Below are 22,521 nucleotides of genomic sequence, written 5' to 3' on the forward strand. Positions count from 1 at the left end.
CACAGCCATTGAAGAGGATTGGGAAAACATTCCACATGCCACAATCAACAGGAGTATTTTTCGCTGCTAATACATGTGTAATAAAGGCCTATTTATTTATTTTGTACTTATCTTTTTATTTTTTTTATTTATCAGGGCAACCCTACTTCCAGCAGCTATGCACGACATGTTTTCTGAATGTAAAATGAGAGTCCGGTGATCTGCTATAGGAAGATACAACTGTTCTACCAGTAATATGGGTCAGGGGCCTCATTTATAAACATTGCATTTGCACAAAATATGCCCAAAACATGCATGCGCCAGCTTGACTTGAGAATGTGCTTCACCTCTTGCAAACTTCAGTTTAGACCATACGTAGGCCTATGCACAGTTTCTAGTGGTTAAAGTATTGCATTGAAAGAAGCCAAAAGTAGTAGACTTGTGCAAATGGGGAATATATGATGACACTCTTATTCGTAACAAAAAAAACAGGTAGCTTACTATAATAACAAGATTCAATCATTTGCCGTTAGTCAGAGGCACGAAAATAGGTTTATTTTATCTTTGCATTCTAAAATAATTTGGCATTGCGTAATATATTCCTCACCTTTTCTTACTTTGATGATTTCCAACACTGGACAATTGAGGAGTGGAAAAATATTGACAGGAACATGACAGCGAGTTCAGTTCACTGAGTGGTTTGCGTAGTCCCCAGACCTCAACCCAATGGAGCATCTTTAGAAGGTTCCGCCTTCCAATCTATAGCAACTGTGTGATGCCATCGCATCAGCATGGACCAACATCCCTGTGGAACGTTTCCGACACCTTGTAGAATGCCGAGAATAATTTTCGTGCAGGGCAGCATATTGGTTCGGGAAAAAGTAAATGCAAAACAGTATTGAATTCAAAAGATCTGTTTACAGGTGGTGGTTTTTCAGGCGGAGTTACAATGCTCATTCACACGCACACAGTTTTAGGATAGGTCTGATTTATAACGGGAAAGATGTGTATGTGTTGCGTACGTCAAGTTAATGTATCAATATTTTTGTGCGTGCGCAGTCTTTTCAGAAATGGCGCAGGCAGATATTTAGTGTAAAATGTATGCAGCGGTTATAGATGAGGTCCCAGATATTTTGAACTGGTTGGGTTAGATGCAAGCCGTTTTCGCCGTAGTAATGGCGCAACCTTTACACTAATGAATCTGCAGTCGGCAACAACCGTACAGCCAAGCCTTATTATCAAAACAATTATTAAGTGGGAGATTTTTTTCAGAGATGTCCAGTACTCCCAAAATAAAACAAATGTTTGCATTGCAAAATATTAGCACTATAGAGCCCTGATTATGATACTGATAATCTATTTAATAATGACACTGAGTCCCATACTCCCAATTGGCACCCTATGGGCCCGTGTCAAAAGCAGTGCACTATACTGTGTAAGGTATTGGGTGACATTTGGGACACAGACAATGTCTCTGGCTGTCTTTTGACCAATCAGATCAGCTCTGAAAAATAGCTGATGTGAAAAGATCTGATGTGATTGATTAAAAGACTAGTGGAAACAATTTTAGAATTGGGCTGCCTGTGTAAACTCAGCCTTTGTGTCGCAGATCCTCCTCAATGATAACATCTCTCTTTTTTCTCCAGATCCTAGCCATCATCTCCATCCTGTTTATCGGGCTGTCCACCATCGCCCTGTCCCTCAACACCCTGCCTGAGCTGCAGGACACAGACGAATTTGGACATGCCTCAGACAACCCCCAGCTGGCCCACGTAGAGGCCGTCTGCATCGCCTGGTTTACTATGGAGTACCTCCTTCGCTTCCTCTCATCGCCCACCAAATGGAAGTTCATCAAAGGTGAACACTTTCGTTCTTAATATGCATTCATGATGTGCTACTTTTAGTGTCTGTGTCCATTGTAATGTACAGTATTTATTGGTGTTGTATTTTTTAGCTGGTGCAAGTAAATGTCCCCTTATAAGGATGAATAAACTACCGTCTTAACTTATCTGTAAGGTCCCTTGAACGTGATTGACCTGCTGGCCATCCTTCCTTACTACGTCACAATCTTCCTGACCGAGTCCAACAAGAGTGTTCTACAGTTCCAGAACGTCCGGAGGGTGGTTCAGATCTTCCGGATCATGCGTATCCTTAGGATTCTGAAGTTGGCACGTCACTCCACAGGGCTGCAGTCTCTAGGTTTCACACTGAAGAGGAGTTACAATGAGCTGGGTCTACTCATCCTCTTCCTGGCCATGGGCATCATGATCTTCTCCAGCCTCGTCTTCTTCGCAGAGAAGGACGAGGATGACACAAAATTCAAAAGCATCCCGGCCTCCTTCTGGTGGGCTACCATTACTATGACAACGGTGGGTTATGGGGACATTTACCCTAAGACTCTGCTGGGTAAGATTGTGGGTGGTCTCTGTTGCATCGCAGGGGTGCTGGTGATAGCCTTGCCCATTCCCATAATCGTCAACAACTTCTCTGAGTTCTACAAGGAGCAGAAGCGCCAGGAGAAAGCTGTGAAGCGGCGGGAGGCACTGGAGAGGGCGAAACGCAATGGGAGCATCGTCTCCATGAACATGAAGGAGGCGTTCGCCCGCAGTGCCGAGCTGATGGACGTGGTGGTGGAGAAGAGCGAGAGGCCGCTGACGCAAGACAACCACCTGTCACCCAGCCACTGGAAGTGGACACCTAAGCGGGCCACCACCGCCTCCGAGACCAGCTCGGCCCACTCCTTCAACCCTGTGGAGTCGCAGACGGGTTCCCCCAGCAAGGCCAGGGCCTCCAGTCCTCAGGGGCTCAACCCACAGAAGCTGGAGGAGATGTATAACCAAATGGCCAAGACCCAGTCACAGCCCAACCTCAACGCCAAAGACAAGAGCTCCAGGGCTGGCAGGCAGAGGGATAGGGATGAGATAGAGCTGGGGACCATCCCTGGGGGTCCAGGGGACCCTATGCTAGGGGGTCGAGAGGGGGTGGGGGACATGAAGAGCCTGTCTAGTATTGACAGCTACATCAGCTGTGCTGCAGACTTCCAAGAGAATCCACGTGGTGTCTACGCCCATAGTCCAGCCTACGGCCTGGCCCTCCTGGCCCAGGAGACCAGCCGCTTCTCCCATATCAACCCAGTCACGGCCCTCTCTGGGCGGGTCAGCACCAACCCTGGCCTCCAGACCACCCTGGAGCATGAGCCCTTGCTGGATCCACTCTCTGTTGTGAAGCCTGCAGGTTCTGGCAACACTCGTAACTTTAACAACCCTCTAAAGGGTGGTGGCCTTTCCTACAAGGTGAACTACCGGAGCAGTGGAGGGGAGTCAGTGCCAGGACCAGGCCCAGGCCCTTCCCCCAGCAGCGGTGGTCCTCTCTCAGACAGTTCCGTCCTGTCTGACCGCTCCCTGCTCAGCCCAGAGACGTCCATCTACACCACGGCCAGCAGCAGGACACCGACCAAGTCCCCTGACAGCGCCACCCTGACCACAGCCCTGACCTCCACACCGGCCGTTTTCACTTTCCACGACTCCTCCATCAGTAAGTACATTGACGCCGACACAGACGAAGACGAGCACCTGCGGGACATGTCGGAGGCCACCAGCCCCTCGGAGCGCCTGCTGGCCGGCTCCAGTCCCCCCAAACACAGCAGGAACATCAACAGCGGCTACAACCAGAGAGGCATCAACCACCTGGCACCAAGCACCACCCAGCGGATGCTGGGGCAGAACTGCCTATTCCCTGGCCTGGATGGGGGGACGCGGGGGAGCGGGGGCCACACGGAGAATCATGTGGTTCCAGAGCTGCCCCGCAGGTCCAAAGGGGACAGAGGAAGGTCTAGTACCATGGACAAGAGTCTCTGAGCTACAGATATAGGGCAGAGCAGAGGATAGCACGGCCAGCGTTAAGGGAGTTGGAGCAAGGAAGACTTATGTCAGGGACATCCAGAGAAACACAGAAAAGGTACTGTGTGGAAGGCAGAGTTAGTGATAGAGAAAGAGAAAGTAAGAGAGTGAAGGAAAGAGACACACTGTGCAGAATCCCTTTACAAACTGACAGAAAGGGCCAGGAAGGGAGAGAGATTCATGGCAGCGTTTGGGCTGTGGTGTGGTGTTCAATACTATGGGAAAAGACTTGCAGGACAGATAAAGAACACTCTCCCTCTTCTCCCCCCCCTTCCTGTTAGCCACGGTACACAAGCTACCACAGAACTGGGCAGAAAACTCCCACAAACCCAACTGAGCAGGGGCCCCACAGGGAGACGTGGGAGCAGGTCAAAGCAGAGCATGCTGGGAAGGGACATGGTCTGTTGGTTGGTTGAGGCTGTGGTGGTCCATTTCAGTGGCTATGGGGTAAGAGGCAGGATGAGGGGTGAGGCGGGAAACAGCAAGCCAGTCATCCCCTATATTCTCCCACAGGTCTATATATATCAGCTGACCACTGTCCCATTCCGCCCCAGCCCAGCTCACACTGTAGAAAACTACACTCTTAGAAAAAGGTTTTCCAAAAGGGTTCTTTGGCTGTCCCCGTAAGATAATTTTTTGGGGATTCAGATAAAAACCTTTTTTGTTCCAAGTAGAACCGTTTGGATTCCATGTAGAACCATCTGTGAAAAGGGTTCTACATGGAACCCAAAATGGTTATATTTTGAAACAGAAGGGTTCTACCTGGAACCAACCTTTTAGGTTCTAGATAGCACCTTTTTTTCTAAGAGTGTAGGGAGGAGTTACGGTAGACGCCAATAAGCTACTTACTAGTGCCCCCCTAGACCCAAACCTGGCCTTAGTCATATGTGAGTGTGTGTGTGTGTGTGTGTGTGTATGTGCGTGTGTGTTTGAGTCAGTTGGCGTGTACGTGTTTAAAAGATATCCACACTTTTAGATTGTCTCACCTGATTTATTTTTATATAAATAAAGTAGGTTACCTATAGAAATGTGTGATTTGCTAGTCTGTTGTGTCATGACCATAACTGTTTGAGTAATTCTGTATGACATATTTCTAGACAAGTTACAGTTGCTGGAGGTTTACAATCCAGACTCATCTTAGGGAAAACCACAGTCTGTCAAAAAGAGTCTTGTTCTTCTTGGTACCGTTTCTTTATCACATAGTAAGAGTAGAGGACCACATTTGATCTGACATTTCTGTCTGTGAATGTCTTGATTGTGTGTTGTTTTATTTTTATTGCATTGGGTTTGAGTCAGAGGGGAATGGTTGAAAGAAACCTAATCTTTTTGGTATTAAAGTCAGGAATCATAAATATCCCTGAAGATTTTTTGCATCAAACACACATTTAGGAGAGCTCTCCTCCAAGACATGCATGTACCAAACAGCCTGCCTCTTCCTCCCAGTCATACCACCAAGACACAAGGGGCTCGATTCAATCCATAGCGGGGAAACTCAGCGTAACTGCATTATTGAAACTGAAAAGCAATGTTTCTGCGTTAGCAGAGAATGCATTCATGGTAAACGCTGCAAGTGTCAGCTCAATAGGAAATTACATTTACATTTCAAGTGCGCTTTCATTAACGCTTCAAGCAATACAGATTAAATAGAGCCCAGAGTTCAAAAGAGTCACTTCAGCTGATGTGCTGAGATGTGTAAAAGAAAAATGACCTGTTTATATTTATGGTACTTTATAAAGAATGTGGTGAATGGATTTATGAACCTATATTTCCAAATCCAAGCAAACATTTATGATATATGTTCAGATTTAAAGTGAAGCATTGATAAAGCTGCCATAACATGCATCATCATCATCATTTTCCTTTCAACAACATAGAGTCAAAGACTGGTCCATTTTGAACTGTAGTTGGAATGAGCGAGAGAAAGAGAAAGATCCCCCATACAGTACTCCTTAGGTTGCAGTATAAGTCTGAACAGCATATTAATTCAAAAGAGGGAAGAGTGTTACTTCTCACTTATCCAGGAAACCTAGTTACAGGTTTTGATTGAATAGCATGTCTAGTCTTTTTGAGTGCATCTGCATTCATCCGCACACAGACATACAGACATATTGAAAGGACAGCCCATACACAGGTATACAATATCTACAAGATAGCTCCAGGCCTGCCCAGTTTCCATAGTAACAAGCTCATCCTGGCAAGGCTGATACCAGAGCTGCATAGCTCTGCTAATTGGGGTGGGAATGTCTAATTGTATCGAAATGCATGCATTCTTTAGGTTTACACAGTTTGCACACTCAAACATACAGTAGTTGTTACACAGGAGTGCACGTAGACAAAGAAACATCCTGTAACCACCCATTCCCCCCTGCCTAGTTTTGAATAAATGCATGATAATGCATTCTGAAGAATAGACGTCACAGTGCATAGATATCACTGAAGATGCTTATAAATAAAAAAAGACAGACCCACAACACTGTCCACATACATGTCCATGTGTTCGTCCTTGGCTCTCGTCCTCTTCCTCTTTCTGAGAAAAGTCCGTGTGAAAAGGTGAGAACATCGCATCTCCAGAGACGCATTTTTCGCACCCATTCCTGTCTGAGCTGGATCCGAGCGAGGGGAGCTATGTGAAAAGAATAGTAATGACTGTAGAAAGGGCAGAACCTCTGAAACACTGTGTATGTGTGTGTGTTATTGTCATGTTTAAAGGGACTGATGCTCAGCCGAAGGCTTCCACTTTGTTAGACATTAGCTAGGTTTCTATCCAACTGGCGACAGATTTTCATACGAATATTCTAAAATCCACATAACAATATGCGCATTTTCCCACCAGAGATGTGTTTCCATCAAATTGACTTGTTGCGGATAAAGGCATGTGCGTGATGATTTAGGCCTATTGAACATACAAAAAATAATTTTGCCGTTATATTCCCATGTACCGAATAAACCAAATCTATGTTTAATTGGTTTCCATCGCATTTTAAAACATCTACTGATGGCTTTGTCACAATAAATTTTGCGTTAAATAGCAAGTGTGTCCACTATGGTTTTGGCATATGCGCTCTAGTCAATAGGCTACCTACCTGCATGATGAGTATATTATGGATAAGAGCGATATTATTTTTATTTGTCAAACGGCAGCCAAGCATCGATCATCATGTCAACAGCATGAGACCCTTGAAATGTATTGGAAAGAAGGAAGCTCACCACCGTGCACCTTCACAACCCTGTGAAGTTCAACATGATTTATTTCATCCGTAGCCTAATAAACTGCATGCGTTCCCGAGTCATAACCGGAGGACCACACAACATATCGCATGACTACATTTACTTCGATCTTATGGTTATTATTAATATTTGAGGATAAAGTGTTCCCACCACCAATTCTTGCATAATTCATTTTACCAACACAAAAAGATCCCACCTTGTCTGGCATATTCTGTTTTGTCAACATTTGTAAAGTTTACCGACACATTTTCTGTTTCCATCAGGCCTGTCATGACATTTTTTTTAAATCCGACATGTACTTTAAATGTATCTGGAAACGTGGTTAATGTTAACATCCCACCTTGTTGAACCAACGTGGAATAGACGTTGGTGCCAGTGGGATGGATGATTAGAACTGTAGAGTGGACATACGATGTCACTGTTTTGTGTTCATTATTTTCACAACGCACTTCAAATCCATCTTGTTAAATTGGCTGTCATCTGTATGGCGTTGGCTTCTTGTGCACTGTCTAATACGGAGTTGTGTTGCTGTCCCATATGTTTCACATAACCAGGCATCATGTTATGCTCTCACTGCAAGGATACATAGTGGGAGTCAGGGACAGTTTTGTCACGTAAAATATCTCTTTAAAAGAAAGATGACAATCAATTCTTCATGAATAGACATGATATACATTGTAGCATTGCTATGAGATGATCCTGTGGAGAGTATTCAGTTGGAAAGACTAACTGGAAAACACATCATGGACACTTTACAGAAAGGAAATAGCCACTGATCGCCTTTACATATTTGTTTTGGTAGAATGATTCTGGAAAATGTTCTGACAAGGTGAAATGTGTTTACTGCTATACTGTGACCACTGACCAATGTGTTTAAAAAAAGTTTATGTAAATTTGCTGCTAGTCTTTGTATTTTTTTCTTTCTTAAAGGGCACTTTATACATCAGTCTCTCTCCATCTCTGAGTGAGTCACCCAACATCAAAACGTCTTGTAGCGTACAAGAGCTTTAACTTTTACTGTAGTCCTGAACAAAAGGGTTTCTGATGTCAAAGGATTTGTAAGTGTTATGTTTTAATGAGAAAGCACAATCAAGTGACTCCTTTTATTTATCATATTTTGATAAGATATGAATAACATACAATTTAGGAATTAGACAAATGCCATTGAAATTGATGTTGGGATTTCAGGGTTAGGGTCCATTTGAAATGCTTGGTAAATTGGAATTCAATTCGAGAATTGGATTTGGAAATGTAATAGATTTGAAAGAGATCCCAACGAGTCATTCCCAACCAGTCATTGTAACATACAGAAATTCCAGGGAACTGAAGGGGGGAAAAAAAGATTTGAGACTTTCAGACTATCCCCACCTCTTCTTCTACTGTTGTTTTTGTAGGTCTCCAGGCTACTGTTTGTTTTGTAATATTTTTACCTGTCGACTTTCTAATGCTGTAAGTTGTTGCTGTATAAATGTTCTGTTGTTCGATCGATGCATGTCGTAACTTTGGAGCCGTGACTGGGTGTGAAACATGCACAACACCAGTTTAACTGTCCTGTAAAAAGTGTTTCAATGTCCCAAGATCTTTCTATTTCTTTTAAAAAGGCAACATTCCCCTTGGATGACTGAAAATTCAATAAAAGTCTAATTAATGAATGGGTTGAGTTTTGGTTATTGACATGTGTTACAGGCATTATTGAAGGCTTTCGCTAATACAAAGACAAACTGCACTGACAGTTACATACACTTAGAAAATAATCTACAATAGTATTTTTTTTGAATAAATATTCTGGCCAACCAAAGAACAAAATGACCCGGATCAGCCGCATAAACACGATTAAATTGTTGCCAGAGGTTTCATATCAATTGTTATGTTAGACACTGGTATGATCAGGTCCATACGGATGCACGCAGCCCTGTCGGTGTTGCCTTTTGATTATGCCTGATCCATGTGCTGTCCGGTCTGTCTGTATGGCCATGAAGAAGTTGTAGACTCAGGTCTGTAGACTAGACAGTAACCCAGGGTTATATGAAGAGGAAGCTGTGGACGGTGGGACAGGAGCAGGATTTTAGTCTCCTGACACGCCTCCACACGCCACGACACCTGGGGTTACCCACCGCCTGCCACTGCAGAGACTGCCTGCCACTGAAAGAGGGGGGAGGGACAAAGAAAGACTGCCGTTGACTTATCTAGTCTAGACTAAGACTGCCACCTAGTGGCTGAAATCTTACTCTTCAAACAAGAATAGCAACATTGGGTTAGAATGTAAACACGATTTAAATGGAATGTCCTAATATCTTTACCACATATGTATAGCCTCAAGCTCTCTTCTCTCCCCTCCCCTCCTTTGCTCGTGGGCCCTGCATGTCTTACCTCTCCTCCTCGTCCTTATCTCCATCTCCAGAGCAGTGTGTCTGCCCGGCAGCGAGGGCTGGAGGCTGGCACTCCACACAAACTTGGTGGCCCTCTCTCAGGTACTGCATCCAGCGGGTGTGTGGCCCCACACTACGCTGGCACCCAGGGGTCAGGGAGGTCAGCTGGAACTGCACACAGTACCTGGATAAGTATACACATTACAGACACACAGTGGCAAGAAAATGTATATGAACCCTTTGGAATTACCTGGATTTCTACATAAATTGCTCATCACATTTGATCTGATCTTTATCTCTGATCTTCATCTAAGTCACAACAATAGACAAAAAAATGGTGTGTTTAAACTAATAACATACAAATTATTGTATTGTGCTTGTCTATATTGAATACATCATTTAAACATTCACAGTGCAGTTTGGAAAAAGTATGTGAACCCCTAGGCTAATGACTTCTCCAAAAGCTAATTGGAGTCAGGAGTCAGCTAACCTGGAGTCCAATCAATGAGACGAGATTGGAGATGTTGGTTAGAGCTGCCTTGCCCTATATAAATCAATTTTTAAAAAATCACAAAATTTGAGTTTGCTATTCACAAGAAGCATTGTCTGATGTGAACCATGCCTCGAACTACGGAGATCTCAGAAGACCTAAGATTAAAAATGGTTGACTTGCATAAAGCTGAAAAGGGTTACAAAAGTACCTCTAAAAGCCTTGATGTTCATCAATCCACGGTAAGACAAATGGTCTATAAATGGAAAGTTCAGCACTGTTGCTACTCTCCCTAGGAGTGGCCGTCCTGCAAAGATGACTGCAAGAGCACAGCGCAGAATGCTCAATAAGGTTAAGAAGAATCCTAGAGTGTCAGCTAAAGACTTACAGAAATCTCTGGAACATGCTAACATCGCTGTTGATGAGTCTACGATACTTAAAACACTAAAAAAGAATGGTGTTCAGGGGAGGACACCATGGAAGAAGCCACTGCTGTCCAAAAAATACATTGCTGTCCAACTGAAGTTTGCAAAAGAGCACCTGGATGTTCCACAGCGCAAAATATTCTGTTGACAGGTGCAACTACAGTTGAGTTGTTTGGAAGGAACACACAACACCCTGTGTGGACAAAAAAATTGCACTGCACACAACATCAAAACCTCATCCCAACTGTAAAGTATGGTGGAGGGAGCATCATGGTTTGGGGCTGCTTGGCTGCCTCAGGGCCTAGACAGCTTGCCATCATCGACGGAAATATGAATTCCCAAGTTTATAAAGACATTTTGCTGAAGAATGTAAGGCTATCTGTCCGCCAATTGAAGCTCAACATAAGTCGGGTGATGCAACAGGACAACGACCCAAAACACAGAAGTAAATCAACAACAGAATGGCTTCAACAGAAGAAAATACGCCTTAAGGAGTGGCCCAGTCAGAGTCCTGACCTCAACCAGATTGAGATGCTGTGGCATGACCTCAAGAGAGCAGTTCACACCAGACATCCCAAGAATATTGCTGAATTGAAACAGTTTTGTAAAGAGGAATGGTCCAAAATTCCTCCTGACCATTGTACAGGTCTGATCAGCAGCTACAGAAAACGTTTGGTTGAGGTTATTGCTGCCAAAGGAGGATCAACCATTTATTAAATCCAAGGGTTCACATACTTTTTCCACCCTGCACTGTGAATGTTTACATAGTGTGTTCAATAAAGACATGAAAACTTATAATTGCTTGTGTTTTATTAGTTTAAGCAAATTGTGTGTCTATTGTTGTGACCTAGATGAAGATCAGATCAAATTGTATGACCAATTTATGCAGAAATCTAGGTTTTTCCAAAGGGTTCACATACTTTTTCTTGCCACCGTACACCCTCACACAAAGTACAGTAGAGGCTGCTGAGGGGAGGACAGCTCATAATACTGTCTGGAACAGAGCAAATGGAATGGCATCAAACCATGCGTTTGCTGTATTTGATATTATTCCACCAATTCCACTCCAGTCATTACCATGAGCCTGTCCTCCCCAATTTAAGGTGCCACCAACCTCCTGTGCAGTACACACACATTCATATACACACAGTGGTCAGAAAACACGACAGGAATACTATGGAAGGAGACAAACACATAGACCGGATATCTCACCCTTCGACATCACTGTTATCAGGGATGTCCCTCTTCTTCCTGGCATTGCCATAGCCACCGGTAGTGATGAGAGCCGGGACTGCAAAGACAATATCCATAAGGACAAAACCATGACAAAAATAGCATAGCTTTAGCTCCCCCCACACACACACACACACACACACATTATTTTATTTAACCAGGTAGGCCCATTGAGGTCAGAAGACCTATTCTGCAAGGGAGACCTGAGAATGTATCCTTTGCTTGAAGACAGAGGGATATCCGACAGAGACGAGAGGCATTAAAGACATATGGGTTAAGGTCCTTACCAGAGCATTTAGATATATAGTCTAAGGCCATATACACTGAGTGTACAAAACATTAAGAACACCGGCTCTTTCCATGACTGACCAGAAGAAAGCTATGAGCCCTTACTGATGTCACCTGTTAAATCCACTTCAAATCATTGTAGATGAAGGGGAGGAGACAGGTTAAAGAAGGATTTTTAAGCCTTGAGATAATTGAGAAATGGATGGTGTATGTGTGCCATTCAGAGGGTGAACGGGCAAGACAAAAGATTTCAGTGACTTTGAACAGAGTACGGTAATTGATGACCGGCGCACCTGTTTGTGTGTCAAGAACTGCAACGCTGCTGGGTTAAGCTCAACTGTTTCCCGTGTGTATTAAGAATGGTCCACCACCCAAATGACATCCGGGAAACTTGACACAACTGTGTGAAGCATCCCTGTGAAATGCTTGACACCTTGTAGTCCATGCCCAACGAATTGAGGCTATTCTATTATATCTGAGTGAATAGTAGAATACACAAAGTGTAGTTTTGAAATTTGGTTGTGCATCATCACTTTTGCTTTTGTTATGTCAGACAATGAAAGTCACTCAATTATCATCCCCCCCCCCCCAAAAAAAAAAATTAGATTGGTAAGTTAGTCTAGTCAGCGTGCCCAGGGGCCAGCTGCAGGTACCCTAGTGGTTAAGAGCATTGGGCCAGTAACCGAAAAGGTCACTGGTTTGAAACCCCGTGCTGCCTAGGTGAAAAATCTGACATGCCCTTGAGCAAGGTACTTAACCCTAATTGCATCTGTAAGTCGCTCTGGCTATTAGCTTCTGCTAAATGACTGAAATGTAATGGCTCTGACCTCTAGGGGGCCCCCATTGATTTTATAGTCAATCTCACTCAGATATAATTTTAACATGGCATAAGTCGTGACAAAATGTGTAGAAGGGGGTGCAACTCAATACAAGGAAGGTGTTCTAAATGTTTGGTACACTCAGTATATGGCTGTGGTGCTTACCTAGTGATTTGCTGCACTGTCGGTGGTGTTCCCTGTACTCTGCACAGCCGGCGTGCTCCTCCACATGTGGACAGGTTTTCCCCCCATTTAGGGGCTCCTGCAGGACTTCCCTGCTCCTTATCCGAACTGTGGCCCTGCAGGGCTCACCACAGCCAGACCACGCAGTCCACTCACTCAGCACACAGGACACCGCTAGGAGGGAGGGGGAGGACAGGCAAGGTCAGCTCCAGGCATAAGCAACATACATTCTTTTTTTGGAACTCTCAACTTACTGTTGAGAGTTAGAATAGTAGAGTACACAAGGTGTAGTTTTGAAATTTGGTTGTGCATCATCACTTTTGCTTTTGTTATGTCAGTCAATGAAAGTCACTCAATTATAGTCTCCCCCCCCAAAAAATGTGATTGGTAAGTCAGTCTAGTCAGCGTGCCCAGGGGCCAGCTGCAGGTACCCTAGTGGTTAAGAGCATTGGGCCAGTAACCGAAAAGGTCACTGGTTTGAAACCCCGTGCTGCCTAGGTGAAAAATCTGACATGCCCTTGAGCAAGGTACTTAACCCTAATTGCGTCTGTAAGTTGCTCTGGCTATTAGCTTCTGCTAAATGACTGAAATGTAATGGCTCTGACCTCGAGGGGGCCCCCATTGATTTTGTTAGTCAATCTCACTCAGATATAATTTTAACATGGCATAAATCGTGACAAAATGTGTAGTAGAAAATTCTAACTCTCACATAGGGACCCCAAAAGACTAGAGCGTGCCCTGAGGACAGGATAGTATGAGAACATGGCAGGGGTAAATGAAAGCAAGTACAAGCACAACTCTATGGTAGAGTGCCCTCCACTGTATGCATTTGCTACTGAAAAAGCATTTAGCATTTTTAGACAGCTAAATAAAAAGTAAATTGGTATACAACTACAAGCAAGGTATATGCTCTATGGGGCGGCAGGGTAGCCTAGTGGTTAGAGCGTTGGACTAGTAACCGGAAGGTTGCAAGTTCAAACCCCGAGCTGACAAGGTACAAATCTGTCGTTCTGCCCCTGAACAGGCAGTTAACCCACTGTTCCTAGGCCGTCATTGAAAATAAGAATTTGTTTTTAACTGACTTGCCTGGTTAAATTAAACTCTATGAATTACAAACAAATCATATGGCTCACATGACAATTAATCATCACACTTTCAGGAGAATCTCAATGACTTTTGCACCAAACTGGGGCAAAACGACCATATGCAGTGTTGTCAAACACAGGTCTTATTGTGTTGTAGAAATTGACAAACTTTGGGTAACATATTATACACTACATGACCAAAGGTATGTGAACACCTGCTCATTGAACATCTCATCACAAAATCATGGGCATTAATATGGAGTTTGCCCCCCCCTTTGCTGCAATAACAGCCTCCATTCTTCTGGGAAGGCTTTCCACCAGATGTTAGAAGATTGCTGTGGGGACTTGCTTCCATTCAGCCACAAGCATTAGTGAGGTTGGGCTCTGATGTAGGGCGATTAGGCCGGTCTTGCAGTAGGCTTTCCAATTCATCCCAAAATGTATTTTTGGACCTCACCTTATGCACGGGTCACTGTCATAAAGAAACAGGAAAGGGCCTTCCCCCAGAGCTGGGAGGGCCTATACGCTCACTCCGCAAGTTGAGTAGGGCCCCGCAAATTCCGCAAGGGCCCCGTCTCCCCCTCGTGTCAAAGCGGGTGTCAATGTTTACACTCGATGAGAAGATGAAGCGAAACGATCCTTCTGGTCACGAAAAGAGAAGAAGAAAAAAAACAACACGAGAGTGAATTGTGGGAACAGCGATCAGGTCAACTTGTGTTCTCTCCTCTCCAAGTTTGATGTCAGCAAATAACAGTAACGTTAAGTTGATGTGCTAGCTTGCAGTGCATCTCGCTCTAGTCTGTATTGCTAACCTTGCTGGGCAGTGCATCTCTTGGTCTGTCTGTGTCTTGCTTGCCTGCCACTTCCGGGGATGTGTCCTGTGACTTTGTGCCTGACAAAAGTGAGAGTGAAATACTAACTATTTATTACGTTTGATACACGCCAACACGCAACAATAAACAGCAGCTCGAAAAAGATATCCGCGTCGAGCGTGAACATGCGTTCATATGCGCGTGCACGAAATGAAACTTGCGCTTTCCAGCAGCAACCTCTGTGGGGACCAATCCAGACAATATATGGGTGTGATGGCACTCCTCACAGGCACACATCATTTTAAAACAAGACAATGATTATCTCGTCTCTCAGTCAAGGTTTAGTTACAACTCTGGACTAATGCAAGATGGAAAGCAATGGATTGACATTGACTATAATGTACAGTGGGGCAAAAAAGTATTTAGTCAGCCACCAATTGTGCAAGTTCTCCCACTTTAAAAGATGAGGCCTGTAATTTTCATCATAGGTACACTTCAACTATGACAGGGAAAAAAATCCAGAAAATCACATTGTAGGATTTTTTATGAATTTATTTGCAAATTATGGTGGAAAATAAGTATTTGGTCAATAACAAAAAATGAACTCAATACTTTGTTATATACCCTTTGTTGGCAATGACAGAGGTCAAACGTTTTCTGTAAGTCTTCACAAGGTTTTCACACACTGTTGCTGGTATTTTGGCCCATTCTTCCATGCAGATCTCCTCTAGAGCAGTGATGTTTTGGGGCTGTTGCTGGGCAACACGGACTTTCAACTCCCTCCAAAGATTTTCTATGGGGTTGAGATCTGGAGACTGGCTAGGCCACTCCAGGACCTTGAAATGCTTCTTACGAAGCCACTCCTTCGTTGCCCGGGCGGTGTGTTTGGGATCATTGTCATGCTGAAAGACCCAGCCACGTTTCATCTTCAATGCCCTTGCTGATGGAAGGAGGTGTTCACTCAAAATCTCACGATACATGGCCCCATTCATTCTTTCCTTTACACGGATCAGTCGTCCTGGTCCCTTTGCAGAAAAACAGCCCCAAAGCATTATTTTTCCACCCCCATGCTTCACAGTAGGTATGGTGTTCTTTGGATGCAACTCAGAATTCTTTGTCCTTCAAACACGATGAGTTGAGTTTTTACCAAAAAGTTATATTTTGGTTTCATCTGACCATATGACATTCTCCCAATCTTCTTCTGGATCATCCAAATGCTCTCTAGCAAACTTCAGACAGGCCTGGACATGTACTGGCTTAAGCAGGGGGACACGTCTGGCACTGCAGGATTTGAGTCCCTGGTGGCGTAGTGTGTTACTGATGGTAGGCTTTGTTACTTTGGTCCCAGCTCTCTACAGGTCATTCACTAGGTCCCCCCGTGTGGTTCTGGGATTTTTGCTCACCGTTCTTGTGATCATTTTGACCCCACGGGGTGAGATCTTGCGTGGAGCCCCAGATCGAGGGAGATTATCAGTGGTCTTGTATGTCTTCCATTTCCTAATAATTGCTCCCACAGTTGATTTCTTCAAACCAAGCTGCTTACCTATTGCAGATTTAGTCTTCCCAGCCTGGTGAAGGTTTACAATTTTGTTTCTGGTGTCCTTTGACAGCACTTTGGTCTTGGCCATAGTGGAGTTTGTAGTGTGACTGTTTGAGGTTGTAGACAGGTGTCTTTTATACTGATAACAAGTTCAAACAGGTGCCATTAATACAGGTAACAAGTGGAGGACAGAGGAGCCTCTTAAAGAAGAAGTTACATGTCTGTGAGAGCCAGAAATCTTGCTTGTTTGTAGGTGACCAAATACTTATTTTCCACCATAATTTGCAAATAAATTCATTAAAAATCCTACAATGTGATTTTCTGGATTTTTTCCCCTCATTTTGTCTGTCATAGTTGAAGTGTACCTATGATGAAAATTACAGGCCTCATCTTTTGAAGTGGGAGAACTTGCACAATTGGTGGCTGACTAAATACTTTTTTGCCCCACTGTATATATTGAATTTAAAATGTTGATTAGCTGGGCATAATCATATGGATGCACATCTCTCAGTAAATAATAACCATCAAGTATTCAGCCAAGTCATAGTATAAATATTATTTTAGATTTGAAAATGTATAAAAGGAAATCTGGGGGAGCCAGTTTGAATGGGCCTGATGCAGCTGATAAAATGTATAATAGTATTGTTATCTATAATTTACAGCTATGTTTAAGTTTGTCAGAAGAGGAGATGCTGGATCGTCAGCCAGTACAAGCACAGACTCAGTTGGTCCACATCCAGTCAGTACTAACACAGACCCAGTACAGCTGGCTTCAGAAAATACAAACACAGACCCATTACTGGCAGCTTCAGCAAACACCAGCACAGACCCCGGTGAAGTACAGCCAGTACTAGCACAACCAGAGGTGTACAGCCAGCATCAGATACAAGCAGCTCAGATCCTAATAGAACAGTTGCAGCGCCACCAAATGACCCAGCAGATTGGCCCCCAGTCTTTAACAGACTTTATGAGGACCGAGTTAGTGTGCAGAGGTCCATTCAAACTGGGAATGGATTTTTCAAACCCTAAAAACAAGTCTAGAGGGGGTTTCCATTCAGGCTTATTACAGAGACAGCTGTCAAATGGGGGAAAAGATTACCAGGAGCTGGCTTTCATAACCAATCAAAAACAACACAGTTGTTTTAGCTGTAAGCTCTTTTCTACAAAAGACCACAAAATAATAAAGGAAGGTGTGAATGACTGGTCAAATATCAACGCCATTCTGAAACCCCATGAGTGTAGTCCTGAACACACAAACAATGTCATTAATTGGAGAGAACTTGATCTGCACCTAAGTCACGAACTTACTCTTGACCAGATACCAATGACAGTTTTTGGAGGCTGAAAGAAAGAGATGTCCTTACATGTTTAATAAGTATCACCCAGAAACCCTAGCATTCAGAGATTCATCAGACAAACTCTTCCAACCAGATAATGGAAACTTCCTAAAAGAGGTTGAATTACTGGCAAAAATTGGCCCTGTAAGGGAAAATCATCTCAGCAAAATTAAAGATGGAGAGACACATGCTCATTACCTTGAGAAGCGCACACAGAATGAGCTGACACAGATTGGGAGTGACAAGATTCTGGAAGAAACAGACTCAAGTAAGAGACTCAAAGTACTTCTCCTTTATCTTGGACTGTACACCTGACAGTCACCAGGAGCAAATGTCCATTATTATGAGAAGCGTGGCTTTTAAAGGGAAAATCAGAGATCAATGAGCACTTCCTCGGCTTGATGTTGAGTTTGTTGAGTTTACAACAGGCTTGAATCTGTCCACTGTCATCTTAGATAAGCTGAACGAGCTGAAGATCCCATTTGAAGATTGCAGAGGGCAGAGGGCAAGCTTATGATAATTGGGCCAACATGAAGGGCAAGGAGTACAAACCAGACTGCTCCAAAAAAAATCCCAGAGCCGTGTTCGTCCCACGTGGAGCACATACACTAAACCTTGTCATTACAGATGCTGCCAAATCTTTAAAAGATGCAGTTGTTTTTGTGTTGGGCGTGTGTAAAATCTCTTCACCTTTTCAGCTGGCACACAAAGATGGAGTGTTTTGAAGAAACATGTAACTGTGAAGTCATGGAGTGACACAAGATGGGAGAGTAGGCTCCAAAGTGTTCATGCAATCCGGTTTCTGGCCTCGGAGGTTCGGGAGGAATTACTGGAAGCCAGACAGTGGAGGCACAAGCACTTGCAGAGGATGTTGAGTCCTACCGCTTCTTGATTTGCTGTGTCGTATGGTGTGAGATACTGACAATGACAAACAAGGTGAACAAGCTCCTCCAATCTGCCTCAATGCAATTGGATATCGTAGTGAATTTAATCTCAAATGCAAAGGCCTCCCTCACTACATAATGGCAAACTGTATTCTGAGGCCCAGACAACAGCCAAACACATGTGTGAAGAAATGAATGTGGAGGCTGTTCTGATAGAGAAGAGCCTGAGAAACAACAAGAGGCATTTCAGCTATGAGGCTTCTGACGAACCAGTGACTGAGGCACTGAAAAACCTTGAAGTCAACTACTTCAACATTGTGGTCGACTCTGCTGTGACATCCATGGATGAGAGATTTGAAACACTCAACCAGGTGAAAACCAAATATGGAGTGCTGCTGACCTTCAACACTGCCTCTCAGATGTCCAGAGAATCTTTAAAGGCTCACTGCATGGAAGCTGAAAACACTCTAACCTTCAGAGATGACTGTGACCTCAGTGGAATGGATCTGGCACACGAGATTCAGACTTGACCAGATCTGCCATCAGATAAGATGACTGCCTTTGAGCTGCTTTCCTTTCTCTGTGAGAAAACCTGGAGGAACTCTAGTCTAACCTTTGGACGGCCCTAAGAATTGCAGTCACCCTACCAGTAACAGTAGCATCGGCAGAGAGGAGCTTTTCAAAATGAAAGCTCATCAAAAGCTACCGGAGGTCTTCCATGTCACAGGAACGTAGGAGTGGTCTGAGCATTAATCATGATGTGGGGAAACACATGTTCTATGATGACATCATTGATGATTTTGCCTCAATAAAGTGCAGAAGAGGAATATTTTGATGGTAAGATTTTAATTCAAACATTCAAATATTTACACACTTAGTAACATTTAAGATTGTATGGCAGAAGTGCATTTGTGTAAATGACTGCTTAACTATGTGACATACTTTCTCAACTTCTTCCAGACAGTCCAGATGGACTGCTGCTGAAAATGCCCAGGCTGTAGAGGGAACCAAAGTTAATCACACAGATGTATAGGTTTTATTTTACTATTTTGAGACATATAGCTGCATCCATAGCCTACAGGGTTATGTTTACATTGTATAGACAAAGCTAATTGTATAATATTGTGGGGACTGGACTAATGACCAGGCATCTAAGCCAAAATTCAGTAAAATATTTGATTATTTTATACATTTGATATTTTCTAGAATTTCTTATTTATGTTATAATTCACTTATCTTAAGATTCTATAGAAAATATTATATTCAATAAATATGTTTTGTTTATTCCTCGTTCGGTAGAGGTCTACTTATTCTTAGACCAACAGATGGAGCAAACCGTTTTAAAGGAGGGAGGATTGTAAGTGGGAGCACTGGGGTGTCAGGTGTGACTGTGAGGCAATGGTTTACATGGCTCACGGGTCAGGTAAGAGGGCCCCTTCGCAGAATTTTTCTTAGGGCCCAGGGAGGTCAGGACCGACTGCCTTTCCCAAACTGTTGCCACAAAGTTGGAAACACAGATTCATCTAGAATGTCATTGTATGCTGTAGGATTAATATTTCCCTTCACTGGAACTAAGGGCCCTAGACGGAACCAAGAAAAACAGCCCCAGACCATTAATTCCTCCTTCACCAAACTTGACAGCTGGCACTATGCATTGGGGCAGGTAGTGTTCTCCTGGCATCTGCCAAACCAAGATTCCTCTGTCAGACTGCCAGATGTAGAAGCACGATTCATTTGATGGGTGTCCACATACTTTTGTATAGTGTATGGGAAACTTACCTGGACAGGCGAATTCATAATCATGACAGCAGTCCAGAGTAGAGGTACAAGCCTGGTCGCAATAGCAGGTGCCATACGAACGGTCAGCTCTCCATCCCTTACTGACGCACGACCGGTCGTGCCCAGTGCAGCAAAAACCCGTGTCCTGACACCCTGCCTCGTTCGGGACGACCAGGAAAACTAGCAACACGACACAGGAGTAGAGCCAGCGGCCGGTAACAGTATAACTGAACTGGTGCATGACTATTGGCCTAGACTAGTATTTCTGTGGGACTTAGCGCCGCGGCTAACACCTGTAAAATCGCAGAGCTGTGTTCACACGCCAAAGTTGATACCAGGGGATATTCGATTTCGTTTATCTCAGTATTTCGATTTTTAGAAAAGATAGGCTATCATTCTGAAATTTTTTGACACAGAGTTTGTTCAGCAACTATCCCCATAATGGGATTCTAAGTGCTATCGGGCAATATACTGCAATGGCTTTCGCTCTCTTAAAGGGACAGTTCGTTTCTCTGACTACAGCGCTCCCCACAAGGAAGCTAATTTGCCTCAAAACTAAATTAAAGAAAACAGTACAGCTGTGAAGTAAAGCTTCTAGTTCATATTTTTCATAATTTGCATATATCCTCTTCTGCGGGGCTCTTAATTGAAAATACCATGGTTATTAAAATAGCAGGCTACTGTTTATAATATGGTGATTTTATAATTGCATGATATGTGGATGTGCGTTTAACAATGTTAATGAATGGTCACGGTAGGGATGTATGTGCATGCCTGTGAGAATCTTTACTTAAACCCATAAGGTTTTATTATACTAAGTAGCCTACAGTGACAGTATGTGGCCTCATATCCATTTTCCCTGGATTAATTAGTGGGAGGCATGAGTAACTTGTTTGCTTTGTACTGCCCATTCTTTCTACCCCTGTTGGCTGAAGCTGCCAGCTTTCCTGGCCGCTTGTGCCTCAACATGTGAACATAATGGATTGATCAAATTCCTAAGGCCAGGACCATTCATGCAGAACAATAACAACACTGTGGACAGTGCAGCAGCATGGGTCTTCCGCTCAAATACATATTTCCCAGCTACTCAGTGCTGAGTGTGTGCTTGAGGACGTGTGGGCGTGGCGGGGCAGTTTCCCAGGCATTGACCTGACTGCAGTGCCTCTCTCCAGACACACAAAAACACAGACAGACACACACACACACAGAGAGCTAGAGTGCGGCCCCGTAGAGGGGCCCTGTCCTGGTGTAGTCTGGGAACCTCTGCATTTACCGCTCTAATAAACACAGATCAGCTCTAACTGTCATAGACAATCCACAGAAACAATTCATAGTCCAATCAAATGTTACTTGGGGAGTCCCCCCATTTCAGATAAGCATGGCACATAGTAAACTCATCCAATGGTCCGTTTCTACATGGTACCTGTTAAAGGATTTGTATTCCAGATAGTTGCACATGTTAAATTAACCACAAGTAAGCCAAGTAAGTTATTTGGATCAACACTTGGATAATGTTTACAATCTGAAAGCGGTTTAGAGTATGTTTTTCTTGTACAGCAGTGAACAAAATGCTGTAACAGATACCTGATGCAGTAAAGGACACTAAATAGGGACTATTGACTTCTCTCTGAGTGGCAGCAATATGCGCAGCTGCAATTACTCCGCCTCCATCGCTCTCAAACTACTTCTGTTCTTGTCTCCATGTTTCTGTATCGAGCATCTTATCAGATCTCTCTCGTTAACCATTAACACCTGGAGGTGAATCAGACGCCACCACCCATCCAGCTGAAACCACCACCACACAATCTAGGATCAATTTAGCCTTTTATGTCATAATGAATAAGAGAGGGGACCTGATCCTAGATCTGCATTCCTTCTCCGAGATACTTTACGAATATGGGCCCAAATTTATAATGTAAGTTGATCAGCGGTTTGTATCAGAGGTTTCTTTTTAAGGGCACCTCTCGCCTCATTTAATGACTGACAAGTATGTTGACTATTCCTTTTAGGTAATATACTACATTATCTCATGTTTACATAGTCCAGCTTCTTAAAAGCATGTTGCATTATAAGGTATTATCATAGTCCTTATCCTGACTCACAAAACCTAAATCAAGATTACAGCATTGAGGAAAACTGGGTTTGATTTGATTATCCCCACAGGTAGCAATA

The 22,521-nt window shown here is 43.6% G+C and overlaps 2 protein-coding genes across 2 annotated transcripts in view; one reads left to right on the plus strand and one right to left on the minus strand.

Annotated features, from left to right (window-relative positions):
- The window catches only part of kcnb1 (potassium voltage-gated channel, Shab-related subfamily, member 1), a 69,250-nt gene extending 60,492 nt beyond the window's left edge, over positions 1-8,758 (plus strand). Inside the window, exons 3-4 of the mRNA XM_042299092.1 lie at positions 1,626-1,836; positions 1,996-8,758. Of these exons, the coding sequence (XP_042155026.1) occupies positions 1,626-1,836; positions 1,996-3,836 (2,052 nt within the window). The 3' untranslated portion in view covers positions 3,837-8,758. The remainder of the gene's footprint in view (positions 1-1,625; positions 1,837-1,995) is intronic.
- On the minus strand, positions 8,187-20,836 carry si:dkey-7k24.5 (somatomedin-B and thrombospondin type-1 domain-containing protein). Its single transcript, XM_042299100.1, has 5 exons — positions 20,350-20,836; positions 12,895-13,086; positions 11,603-11,681; positions 9,477-9,659; positions 8,187-9,248 (listed from the first exon to the last, which is right to left on the minus strand). Exons 1-5 carry the CDS (start codon positions 20,588-20,590, stop codon positions 9,128-9,130), a joined length of 816 nt encoding a protein of 271 aa, XP_042155034.1. The 5' UTR covers positions 20,591-20,836; the 3' UTR covers positions 8,187-9,127.
- Between the last annotated feature and the right edge of the window lie 1,685 nt (positions 20,837-22,521).

Source organism: Oncorhynchus tshawytscha, linkage group LG02, assembly GCF_018296145.1.
Source record: "Oncorhynchus tshawytscha isolate Ot180627B linkage group LG02, Otsh_v2.0, whole genome shotgun sequence".
NCBI lineage: Eukaryota > Metazoa > Chordata > Actinopteri > Salmoniformes > Salmonidae > Oncorhynchus > Oncorhynchus tshawytscha.

Excerpts from the sequence above, each read along its gene's own strand:
- si:dkey-7k24.5 (XM_042299100.1), bottom strand. The coding sequence starts at position 20,590 with ATGCACCAGTTCAGTTATACTGTTACCGGCCGCTGGCTCTACTCCTGT. Across the intron at positions 13,087-20,349 it reads TTATGAATTCGCCTGTCCAG|CGGTGTCCTGTGTGCTGAGT; the intron begins GTAAGTTTCCCA and ends CCTCCCTCCTAG. Across the intron at positions 9,249-9,476 it reads GATAAGGACGAGGAGGAGAG|TGGCAGGCAGTCTCTGCAGT; the intron begins GTAAGACATGCA and ends CCCCTCTTTCAG.